General features: G+C 40.8%; 1 protein-coding gene across 1 annotated transcript in view; it reads left to right on the top strand.

The window, feature by feature from the left end:
• Positions 1-13,337, top strand: part of PLBD1 (phospholipase B domain containing 1) — a 58,774-nt gene that overhangs the window by 37,705 nt on the left and 7,732 nt on the right. Inside the window, exons 7-8 of the mRNA XM_007533141.3 lie at positions 12,166-12,366; positions 12,467-12,607. Coding sequence (XP_007533203.1) covers positions 12,166-12,366; positions 12,467-12,607 — 342 coding nt within the window. The remainder of the gene's footprint in view (positions 1-12,165; positions 12,367-12,466; positions 12,608-13,337) is intronic.

Here is a 13,337-nt window from a genome sequence, read left to right as displayed (position 1 = left end):
TAGTGATTTATATGACTACAAACTAATAGGAGTGTACATAAACACTATTCCCACCATCAAAAGACTGTGTCCCATCCCACCCCACCCCACCCTACCCGCCCCTATCTCCTCTCCCCTCCTCCCCCCCCCCCCCCCGCCCCATGAAGCTGAACATCCACCCTCACCCTCAACCCAGGGTTTTCCCTATTCCACCTTGCTATTATTTTAAGGGTTTACTTATTTTGTTAATGAGAGAGAGAGAGAGAGAGACACTAGAACATCTGTGTCAAATGAACACCTTTCTAGAACCTTTCTGTCAAATGCCATGCCAGGGATCAAACCTCTGGCCTCACATATGCCAGGCACTGTACTACCTTCTGAGTCAACCCCCTAGCCACCTTTTCTGTTCTTTCATAATATATCATGGGTCATCCCACACCCCCATCAGAGTTTTCAGAAATAACCAGCAAGATGATTGCCATGACAGACACTGAAGTTCAAGACAGAGACATTATTTTTTTAGGTTTCTATAAAGGAAAGTGATAGAGCTTGGAGAGCTAGTAAGTGTTTTCTAAACATAAAATTCAACTATTTTACTTTGGTGAACCTCAATTTTCTTATCTGTAAAATGAAAATAATGTGATATTTTCTTCAAAATGTTGTAGACATCATATAATGTATTCATCAGCACATCTTTTAATTTTGTGATAAGCAAAGTGTTTGTAATGATGAACAGATAAAGTTCCTACTGCTAACAAAATAGACATTCTGATGGAAAACAGAGATAAACACAAAAGCAATGATAAAATGTGATTTGTGTAATAATAGGCAAGACTGGATTGGAGATGGTGAGGTGGTTTTCAAGAGCAAATAAACTTTAAGTTGAGTCAACAAAGAAATGTAAACTAGGCAGACGCTGAGAGTACTAAACTTAGTAGAGTATTTCCCTTGGAACAGACAAATGTATAAAGTTCTGTAGGGTGAGTCGGACAGTAGCAAGGACTCAAGAAATCAGGGCTAATTCTATGTGGTTTGCTTGTTTCCAAGGATTCTTCTAGGTTTTCCAGTTGTTCCTCCAGCTCTGAATTTTGTCCTTTGACAGTGTGAGCAGTCTGAGTTGTGTATGAGTTGAGGAACACCCTCTATCAAAGTTGCCGCAAACACATCTCCTACCACTAACAATTCTGTTTTATGAGGGTAAGTCCCTCCTTTCTGTTTCTACCCTGGGTTCCCTGGCATCTCATACATGCTTGAATTGTCAGTGGTCAGCCAGGGAATTAGACTGAGTTTATATGCAGATTTTGGATCTCTACTTCTACATAGTTCCTTCTTGCTGCTAACCTGGGCCCTCAAATTTTCAGCTGTTTTGCCACTCTGAGCTCTAACTTTTCCCAAATCAGGTCACTGTAACTGCAGTTTTCCACCTCCAGGGCTGGGAGTTGGAGTAAGGAGTCCTCATCAGCAAGAAAACCACAGACTCATACTCTTACTCAATGCTGCCAGTTTCTCCTTGCCTTTGTCACCTTCTAGTACCTTCAGCTAGATGCTTTAAGTAATTTTACTACAGTATTTATCATTTTCATTTACTAGAGAAATATTTCAGTTGCTTTTAGTGCTCCCAATTTTAGCATGCACATTAAAAAATTTATTGGGGGGGATGAAAGCTTTATAGTAAATACAGTTGTTGGTACGTGTATTTAATTTCTCACTTTTCTGCAAAACATTATAACCCCTGTCTAGGTCCTCTTCCACCATCATGCACCAGGAGGTGAAATCCACCCTGTGCCCCAGAGTCCTTTACTTTGGAGCAATACATCAGACCCACTCCAAGTTATGCTTTCTGTTTCCCCTTCTGTTTTTATTTCTCAACTTAGTTTATTTATTTGTTTGTTTGTTTATTCCCTTTTGTTGCCTTGTCGTCATTGTTGGATAGGACAGAGAGAAATGGAGAGAGAAGGGGAAGACAGAGAGGATGAGAGAAAGATAGACACCTGCAGACCTGCTTCACCGTTTGTAATGTGTGCGCTCAACCAGGTGTGCCACCACTCAGCCCCTGCTTCACCACTTGTGAAGTGACTCCCCTGCAGGTGGGGAGCTAGGGGCTCGAACTGGAATCCTTACACCGGTCCTTGCACTTTGCACCACGTACACTTAACCCTCTGCGCTACCACCCGACTCCCAATATGTCTCATCGCCTATTCATCCTTCTCTTTCTGACTTATCTCATTTAACATGATGCCTTCAAGCTCCATCATCCAAGATAAGGCAAAGAAGGTAAATTTATCATTTTTAATAGCTGAGCAATATATTTATATATCAGCTTTCTCAGACACTCATCTGTTGTTGGACACCTGGGTTGCTCCCAGGTTTGGACTCTTAGAGATTGAGCATGCACATTTTTATTGCCTTTTAATACATCTTACTCAAATGACTTCCATGTTAAACAAGTGATGTCAAAAGATCTTCTTGGGGGCCAGGCTACCAGTAGCACAGTGGGTTAAGTGCACATGTTGCAAAGCACAAGGACAGGCACAAGGATCCCAGTTCAAGCCCCTGGATCCCCACCTGTAGGAGGGTCACTTCACAAGTGGTGAAGCAGATCTGCAGGTATCTTTTTCTCCCCCTCTCTGTCTTCCCCTCCACTCTCAGTGTCTCTCTGTTCTATCCAACAACAACAAGAGCAATAAGAACAACAGCAGCAGCAACAATGGAAAAAAGATGGAAAAGATGGCCACCAGGAGCAATGGATTTGTAGTGCAGAACCCCAACAATAACCCTGGAGGCATAAAAAATAAAAATAAAAAAATAAAACTTCCTTCTCTCAGTCACCTTTAGGGTAACTAGTCTGCCCTCCTTCTGAGTTCCCTGGGGCCCTAGTCATAATTTTTTCAGAACTCACATGCCATAATCTACCACTCTACCTACTACATCTCTAAGGCCAGGAAAGTGTCTCATACATTGATATCATCAACTAAATATTGATGAAGTCAAAGAAGTTGAAGGGGTGGGGGCAGGGAGTGCAAAGAGGAAACAGAAGAGATGAGCCAGCAGGTTATGGATGACCCCTTTGATATGGTCAGGGGAGAAAGAAGGAGAATCAAAATGAAGGGAGTGAAGGGTGCAAGTGCCTCAGAGGTCCCTGTCACAACCTCACTGCTTTCTTGTCATGCTATTCTCCCTTTTAGAGCCTTGATTTAAATACAAAAGCCTAAGATGTGCAGGCATTGTTGTCAAGGCATTTCAGGTACAAGCTGGTAAGCTCATCTCTGGAGTAGAAATGTGAAGCTAATCCTTTGTTGCCAGTGTGATTATAAGTGACATTAATCGGTCCTAACTAGTTTTATGGGAATTATACCACCCAAGTTTGAAACAAATTACAATAGATTTGTTTGTTCTCACCTTGTTACTGAAGGAAAAAAGAAAAGCACCCTAATATTTATTTAGTTATGTAACCAACTATATGATAAACATCTGGTATGTGATATGTCATTTGATTTTTACACAAACCTAACAAGGAGAATATTGTGTCTGCATTTCTGAAATAAAGAAGCAGATTCAGAGAATCAGCATGCTTAAAATACTACTGCTCGGAGGTCAGGCAGTAGCACAGCGGGTTAAGCGCACATGACACAAAGTGCAAGAACTAGCTTAAGGGTCCTGGTTCGAGCCCCTGGCTCCCCACCTGCAGGGGAGTCGCTTTCCAAGCAGTGAAGCAGGTCTGTAGGTGTCTTATCTTTCTCTCCCCCCTCTGTTTTCCCCTCCCCTCTCTGTTTCTCTCTGTCCTATCCAACAACGACATCAATAACAACAACAATAATAAAACAACAAGAGCAACAAAAGGGAAAAAATAGTCTCCAAGAACAGTGGATTTGTGATGCAGGCACCCAGCCCCAGCAATAACCCTGGAGGCAGAAAAGAAAAATCAATCATACTACACATTTCTCAGGAGTTGGGAAGTGGGATTTAAACATAGTATGTCTGGGGAGTCGGGTAGTGGTGCAGCAGGTTAAGCGCACATGGCACAAAGTGCAAGGACCAGCGTCAGGATCCAGGTTCGAGACCCCAGCTCCCCACCTGCAGGGGAGTCGCTTCACAAGCGGTGAAGCAGGTCTGTAAGGTGTCTGTCTTTCTCTCCCCCTCTGTCTTCCCCTCCTCTCTCTATTTCTCTCTGCCCTGTCCAGCCACAAAGACATCAATAACAACAATAATAACCATAACAATATTAAACAAGGGCAACAAAAGTGAAAATAAATAAATAAAAATAAACATAATATGTCCTTATAAATGTTCAACTTTCTTGTTGTTTTATGGGATTGTTTTGTTTTGAGGACTCATCACCAAGGTTTCACTGTTCCAACATGGTGTTTTCAGATATGCAGAGACAGAGACAAAGCAGCGAAAGACACAGAAAGAGAAAGGCAGAAGGCAGTACTAAGAGAAAGGGGAAGAGAGGAAGGAGAGAGAGAGAGAGAGACTGAAACACCCAAGTTTTGTTCAGTGCAGTGGAGGCTGGGCTCAAACCTGGGTTGCACAGATGGCAAGGCAGTGCACTATGCAAATGAACTATAGTGTCTGCCTAGTGTTTTTGTTTGTTTGATTTTAGTTTTTTGCTTTTGTAACTGTTCATTTTGTGTTTATAGTTAAAACTAAAAGATTCGTGAGGGCAGAGAAGATAGGTCAACTTGCTAGAGCACCAACTTGCACATCTGAGCCCTCAGAAAGTACAGGTTCATTCCCCCTTTATTTTCTGCCAAGCAGAAAAGTGCTTTGTCTTCTCTCTGCTTCCTTTCTCATTTTCTCTCCCTTTCATAATATATTTTTTAAAAAGTTTGAAAGCAAAAAAGAGCCAAGAGCCATGAACTTCAAGGGCCTCCTGGGTGGAGCATTGCATGGGAACAACAGCTGGAACCTAGTCAGAGTGTTTTAATTGAGTATGCCAGTAATGATGATCCCCGTGAGACTGTGGCTTCAAGTTTAATTATCTATAAATGAGACTCTCAGGAATGCACTAAATGTGTTTCAGCAAGCATGCATGTTATATTAATTCAGGCATCCCACCAATGCCCCCCACACATATCCATACCCCTAAAAGTACAGAATTGATGAAAAATAGAGATTTTTAAGATGCCATCTGTAGAGAATTTTATTTTGTTGACCTGGACTGGGGCATTTGTAACAAGCACTTGAGGTGGTTTAGCAGACTTGGTGCATGCCCATCCATTGAAGTGCTGGCCAGAAACTTTGCTTAGTGTTTGTTTAAAGATTAAGTACTTGAAAGTAGGTTCACAGGAAGATAAAAGAGTAATCTTAAAGTCTCAAAATTTAGCCAAGCCTCCTTCATAATCCAGAATATTAATAATTACTCTATATTTATAATATAGATTATAAAATTACATACCTAATTCATGTCTGCTGTAAACTCTTAAAATTACTATAATTACTATTATTGGTCTCATGCTACCTCTTTTATCTGATACTTTGGTCATAAAGCTGAAATACATGCAGTCAACAAGTAAATAGTTAACACATGCCAAAACACATCTTTTCACTTTTGAAAAGTAGAACCAAGGGGGCCAGGCAGTAGCGCAGTGGATTAAGCACACATGGCACCAAGAACATGGACCAGCGTAAGGATCCTGGTTTGAGCCTCCGGCTCCCCACCTGCAGGGGAGTCATCTCACAAGTGGTGAAGCAGGTCTGCAGGTGTCTGTCTTTCTCTCCCCCTCTCTGTCTTCCTCTACTCTCTCCATTTCTCTCTATCCTATCCAACAACAACAGCAACAACAACAACAATAATAACAACAACAGTGATAAACAACAAGGTCAACAAAAGGGAAAAAAATAGCTTCCAAGATCGGTGGATTCATAGTGCAAGCACCGAGCCTGGAGGAAAAAAAAAAAAAGTAGAACCAAGACTGAAAAAAGAAATAAAAAGTTAGGGCATGTGTTCCAAAGGATTATAGATAAGTTTTGCAGCATTTCATTTACGCTTTCTCCATTATTTTTCTGCTGTTCTTTCCCTACTTTTTGGTACTACCCCAGGACTTGGTAAGTAAAGACTTGGGTAAGGCCACACCTGTCTTGATTTGTCTTTCTCCGCCTAACTTAAGAAGCTTCCTCTTCTCTGTCTGTCCAGAAATCCTTCCTTATTTCCCATACTTTTCTTGACTAATTGGTCATAAGGTGATTTTCCCCCAACTCCACCCTGCCTAAACGTGCAACACTCCATGACTCACTGTCTTCTAATTTCTTCTACTATATTTGCTCCACTGTGCATGTTGAGTTGTTGACATTTGCATCTGTCCTCATTATATTTTTCAGGCATATGTGATAGTGGGAGAGGCACGTGCTAAGAACCAGCCTTAGGATAGAGAATGGGAAAGCTATCGGGGGAGGGGGTGGGATATGGAGATTGGGCGGTGGGAATTGTGTGGAGTTGTACCCCTCCTACCCTATGGTTTTGTTAATTAATCCTTTCTTAAAAAAAAAAAAAAAAAGAACCAGCCTTAGATTTACTCCTTAGATTTACTCATGATATCTATTAATATTATAATAGCTGATGTATTTGTATTTTGTTTGTTTTTGAACCAGTGCACTGCTCAGCTATGGCTTCTGGTGGTTTAGGCGATTGAACCTGGGATCTGATCTGGAAGCCTCCGGCAAGAGAGTCTATTTGCATAATCATTATGCTATCTTCCCCACCCCAGCTGAAGTGGCTTTTGTTGTTGTTGTTTGCCTTGCACATGTGTCATTTCACCATTTGAAGAGATAGCAAGAGTCAGAGAGAAAGGGCACTAGCACTTCCCCCGGTGCCATCATACCTCCCTTGCAGTGCCAAGGCTATAAAGGGCAAGGCACATGCCCTCCCCGATAAGCTATAGCTCTAATCCCTCAGGATAATTGTTTACAGTGTCCTTTTTGTGAAAAATCATTGGTGGTATCCATTCTTCTACAGCATGATTTGGGTGCATAGCACAGTAAAAATTAGTTCACTATCTTTCTTAGATTTAACATCTATTTATTGAGCATGTGCTATGTGTCAAATCCTTTTCTTGGTGCTGGTGTGAACGAGAGAGGAAAAAGGCCCTACTCTCATGGTTGAAAACTATGGGATAGATAAAGAGGGAGGGAGGAGAAAACTAATACAAATATAGACAAGATAGTTTATTAGGAGAAAACAAATTTCTTCTTGATGTGGATAGCAGAATGTTAGTTAACTATAAACCCATTTTCTTAGTATTAACTACAGAACCTTTAGGAAGCCTCTTACTTCCTTAATGTGGACCACTGCAAGAAACTCCACAGTCTGGGTTTAATGTGTTAAATATGTAGGGTGGTATGGCTCCCCCATTAATCACACTCCCATGGCAGGGTTAGGTGGAAATGTGCCAAATAAATACTTGTTTGATTGAAGAATTCTCACTGTAAGGGGAAGTAGAGATTGAGGAGTACCTGTTAGAATATTGGCAGGAAAAGAATTAAATATATAACATCAAGAAAATACATGAATATCAGGAAGTCTGAATGTGGTGGCAAATAGGCAAAATAAATAAATAGTTTAAGATTTTGTAACTTGGCATCACAGGGACCCTGCAGATTTCCTTTGAGTGAGTGAAACAGCAGATTTTCCAGATGATACACTAACCTTAGGGCCAGGTCTTAGTGGAGACTCAGAGGGGAGCAGAGGGAGGCATTGTGGATATGTGCCTCTTTTTTTTTCTCTCTTTTTAAAAATATATTTTATTTATTTTAATGAGAGAGAGACACAGAAAGACCATAGCACTGCTCAGCTCTGGCTTATGGTGGTACTGGGGATTGAACTGGGGGCCTCAGAGCCTTAGGTATGAATGTCTTTTTTTGTTTGTTTTGTTTTTTTGGGTTTTTTGTAGATATCATCAGCTGTTTTCTCTATTCATTTTTTAAAATTTATTTATTGGGGGATTAGTATTTTACAATCAACAGTAAATACAATAGTTTGTACATGCATAACATTTCTCAGTTTTCCACGTAACAATACAACCCCCACTAGGTCTTCTGTCATCCTTTTCCAGGACCTGTACTCCCCCCACACACATTATGCTATTTCTTATTTATATTTAAAGTTAAGAATAAGAAAACACTTCTACATAGTCAAAAAGCATTTGTTTATATTACAGTGCAGTGTTTCAAGATTTGTCTCCTTTCTGGATCTTTCCTTTTTTTCTTTTAATGTAGACTGTTATCTACATTTTTGTTTATTTGTTTATGTGAGCTATTAATACTTGCTCCAGGACTCTGTTGACCTGCATATTTCCATTTTTTTTAATGAGCAGTCTTGTTCCTGAAAGAAAAAAAACACTTTTTACATATTCATAGTATTGCTTTCTCACTTAAATCTGTTAAACGCCTGCCCTCTTGTGTCCATAGAGGTTGCTACAATAAGAAATGAATTAGCATGGTTAGAATGCCAGAAATAGCATTTGACCTCATGGGCATTTTCTTCCAGCAAGCTTGCTCAACACTACTGAGTATGGTTCATAATCTGAACTCCGCATAATCGCCCCAGGCCAGGAAGTGAATGGATGATCACTGAAATCCATGCCACACTTTGCTGGTTGAGCCATTCATTCTATGTCCAGGCTTCAGCTTCCCAGAGAGGTTGCCCATTAAAACTCCATTCAGAGATGCTATCTACTCATCAAACTTGTACTGCTTGGAGTGTGCAGCTTTCTCTAACTTATACAAACATCTGTTGGGCTCATGAAAGATTTGTGGATGTCGGACCTTTTGGGTGGTAAGGCCTCTTCTTGGGCACAAACTTCTGGCTTACCCGCTCTGTTGTGCAACAGGTGTGTGTGTGGGGGTGGGGGGCAGAAGGAATATTCCGGGGCAGTAGGAGTGAGCAGACTGGATCTTTCCTTTTGTAAGTAGCAAGAGATGTTACCAGAGAGCACCAGGGGAATGTTTCATGCACAATCTGTTTATTGAACAGCAAAGTAGGGCTTATAAGGGGTTGTAGGAGGAAGTAAGTTATCCATTCTATATATGGTTTTGGAGAAAATGAACAAAGAGAAATAGGGGGTTGTGAAAAGGTCAGAGCATCCCTAGTAAATGTTGAACAAGGGGTTTAGTTGATCAAAGGAACAAATGAAGTAGGGTTATCAATTACTAGTAGACAGAGAGGAGCCTTAAGATAGGAGATAAATAATGTAGGATTAGAAGGTCTGGAGTGGGTGAAGGAGTAAAGAGGATGTTCTTGGTTATAGTTTGACAGAGCAGAACAATGATGTGTGGGTCATGTATGATCAAAGAAGATAGACTTCTATCAGCTTCTGAGTAAATGAACCAACTGGTTTGAGAACAAAGAAATAGGCTGCATGCAGAGTCTTTTGTGAAACAGGAAGGCTTACAGAAGAGGCATTTCCTGCTGGTGGTCGGTTTCCCTCCATGCTCAATCTCAGGTAGAGAGAGAATGACAGAAAGGTCATGCCATCCAGGCTCCCACTTTTCAGTAAGAGGTCCCACACCATGCTCACCCATAAACTCACAATTTCCCTACATGTGGAGGTTTATTCTGGCTTCATTGGACCCTGCACTCAAAATGTGACTCTAATACTCAAAGACGTCCAGAATTTGAAATTACACTGTTAGTATTGAACGGCATCACCTAGCCCTGGGTTAACAGAGGAAGAGGGTGAGGAACAGGTAGAAGAATACAAGCTGACCCACTCACGAATGCTGGCTGATACAGTGAACTGAAACTGACTCCACACACATGTGCTCAAGTCTTCTTTGTAGCCTTTTATTTGACACCCTGCCTTACCAGGCCTACAGTGAACGCACAATTGTTTGTTGATTGAATGGTGTTTTCTAAAATTTCTTTACCCCCAACTCCCCAAGCTTCCACTCTCCTGTACCTCATTCTTTCCTTCTAAACATATAAATATAAATGTTCTTACTAGTGATGATCATGACTCTACCTGCTCAACACTTAAAGTTTTGAGATATTTCTGGGGCCACTCTCTTCATGAAGCTTTCCTCCTCTAGCTTTTATTCAGCCAGAAGAGACCCCTTAAGGTTAAGTGGAAGTGTTAGACTTCAAGGAGAGAGCACTGACTCAGCATATGCATTCTCAGCCCAGGTCTGCCAGGGGTTGGCTGTTGTATTTTGGAGGGATCCCTTCACTTCTCAGAACCTCATGTTACTTTTTAATTTTAATTTTTTTTAAATTTTCTCCATCAGGGTTATCTCTGGGGTTAAGTGCCCACACTATGAATCCACCACTACTGGTAGCCACTTATTTATTTATTTACTTATTCTATTTTTAATTGGCTAGGATAGAGAGAAATTGAGAGGGTAGGGGGAGAGAAAGAAGCACTTATAGACCTGCTTCACTGCTTGTGAAGTAACCCCCCTGCAGGTGGAGAGTGGGCTCAAACCACGGTCTTTGCACAGGTTAATATGCGCTTAACCCTGTGCACCCCCAATCTTTTTTTTTTTTTTTAATTATGAAAGCACCAGATGACATTGGTATTGCTCAATGTGTAGCTGTAAAGAGCTGGTGAGGTGATACTAGGTAACTTGTATATAAGAATTTTTCTGAATATTAGAAATGTACTGTGGTCTGGGAGGTGGTGCAGTGGATAAAATACTGGACTCTCAAGCATGTGGTCTGGAGTTCAATCCCTGGCAGCACATGTACCAGAGTGATATCTGGTTCTTTCTATCTATCATTCTTCATGAATGAGTAAATAAAATGTTTGGGGGAAAAATGTACTTAATGTGCCCATTTTTGGATAGGGAGAATTGTAAAACATTAAATCCATGATTCCTTGTATATTTATTGTAAGAGACAGCTAGGCATTTTATTTTATAACCAGAGTTATCACTGGGGCACAGTGACTGCATAGTTTCATCATTCTTGGTGGCCATTTCTTCTTATTTTTTAAATAATCAGTGAGAGACATTAATAGAGAGGGGAATAGAGATAGACAAAGAGAAGGAGAGAGGGGCCTGGTGCAAGGACCTGTGCAAGGATCTATGTTCGAGCCCCTGGCTCCTCACCTACAGGAGTTACTCCTCACAAGTTGGTAAAGTAAGTCTGCAGGTGTTTATCTTTCTCACTCTCTATCTCCCCATCTCCTCTCAGTTTCTCTCTGTCCTGTCAAATAAAATGAAAAAAAATGGCTGCCAGAAGCAGTGGATTTGTAGTGCCAGTACCAAGCCCCACCGTTAACCCAGAAGGCAAAAAAAAAAAAAAAAAGAAAGAAAGAAAGAAAAAAAAAGAGAGAGAAGAGAGAGAGAGAGGGAGAAAAGAGACATCTACAGCATTGCTCACTGCTTGTGAAGTCTCCCTCCTTCAGGTGAGGACTTGAGTCTTGAACCCAGATCTTAACACATGTGTGCACTCTTCTAGGTATGCCACCAACTGGCCCCAAGACTAAATAAGTTTGAAGAGTTAATTTAAGTAAAATACTAAGTAAATACAAGTCCAAGAAGTAACCAGTAATAAAGCAGTATAAAGTTAGTGAAAGTCCATTTCCTCCCCTGACATCTTTTAGCACTGTTTGCCCATGCCTGTTAGTTATAACAGTATATGCTCATATTGTTACAGTTCTCTCCCATATTCTGTGATCTCTGTCACACTCATTGCAATAAAAAGCACAAAATAATCCCTTTTAAAAAGATGGCAGTTTCACTGATTTTCCTGTTTGTCTAACACTTATTTTAAGAACCACTGACAGAGTATTCACTTCCTAGTTTCAAAACCATGTTCATACTTTCACATATGTAAATTTGTTTCTATTTATAAAAGTCGTGGAGACTCATTATGTGAAATTCTGAAAATAAAAAGCCACCATACACTTCCTGTCTAGCAATGAATCCTGCTAATAACCTCCCTTAATTAAAAGTTCTATGAAAGTTTGGAGTGGGGGAGTCTGTTTCTGATCACTGTTTTGAAAAAAAGTTGAATAGTCCAGACTTAATATATGTTTTTTATCTTTCCAAATTAAACCATTTCAATGGAGAACCTCCTGCTGGAGGTCCATGATGCCATAAGTTGATTGACTGAGAGGTGAACCAAACTGGGCAGATAATTACTGATGTTCTTTGCAATAAACTGTGTGTGTAAAGGTTCTGTTCTCATATGACAGCTTATTATTCTGTGTGTATGCATGCTGATGAATGTATCTGTTTTCCCGACAGGGTTCTTGGAGTCTCTGGACGACTTTTACATTCTTAGCAATGGTTTGATACTACTGCAGACCACAAACAGTGTGTATAATAAAACCCTACTGAAGTATGTGGTACCCCAATCTCTCCTGGCCTGGCAGAGAGTCCGTGTGGCTAACATGATGGCAAACGGTGGCAGGGAGTGGGCAGAGATCTTTTCAAAGTACAACTCTGGTAAGTGACTCTGCAGAATAACTGTGATACACAGAATTAGTTTTGGAGCTAACCAGTTCAGCCATACCCATCCTCTGCCTTCATATCTTGGATGTTTCAGGCACCTACAACAATCAGTACATGGTCCTGGATTTGAAGAAAGTGAAGCTGAAACGCAGCCTTGGCAAAGGCACCTTGTACATTGTGGAGCAAATCCCTACATATGTAGAGTTTTCTGAACAAACCAATGTTCTACGGAAAGGTACTTTTTTGAGACCAGAAATGTAGAAGTCTGTATGTGTGTGTTTCTGCACATACAGAGCAAGGAATGTGTGGTGTCTGAATATGTGATGGGGGAATGTACAGTGGGGGGAAGAAAAACTAGCAATATCATTGCTAGTTATCGTGGGAAAGAATTACTAGTTCAGGGCGGAGGGTAGATAGCATAATGGTTATGCAAACAGACTCTCATGCCTGAGGCTCCAAAGTCCCAGGTTCAGTCCCCCGCACCACCATAAGCCAGAACTGAACAGTGCTCTAGTTAAAAAATATAAATTTAAATTAAAAAAAAAAAAAGAATTACTAGTTCAACACAAGGTGGAACTCGTACCTCAGGCTTGTATGTGACAGTGTGTACATTTGGACAAAGCCAAGCAGTCATGACCATAGCCTTCTCCACCTTCTCTCCTAGGTTCCCCAGTAAAACTTTGACTTAAATTCTAGACCCAGGGACTAGAAAAGTAGAGGCAGGTGCTAAATCCCTGACTTGTAGGAGCTCATGGTCTAATAGGGAAGCAAGTACATAAAAGTAGTCATTAGAACCCAGAATACAGAGTACAAGGTGAGGGGGCAAGGTAAACCCTGGCAAACCAAGATCAGTGGTAAAACAAAGATTCCAAGTCACACTGCTTTGATCGGGATTTGTGCCTTAAATTCTCTACTCTTTCCAAACCTCATTTTCTTCATCTGAAGAGTAACAGCAGTTATGATAT

Source organism: Erinaceus europaeus, chromosome 7, assembly GCF_950295315.1.
Source record: "Erinaceus europaeus chromosome 7, mEriEur2.1, whole genome shotgun sequence".
Taxonomy (NCBI): Eukaryota; Metazoa; Chordata; class Mammalia; order Eulipotyphla; family Erinaceidae; genus Erinaceus; species Erinaceus europaeus.
Note: the sequence above shows the minus strand (reverse complement) of the source record. Positions and strands in the feature narration are given on the sequence as shown.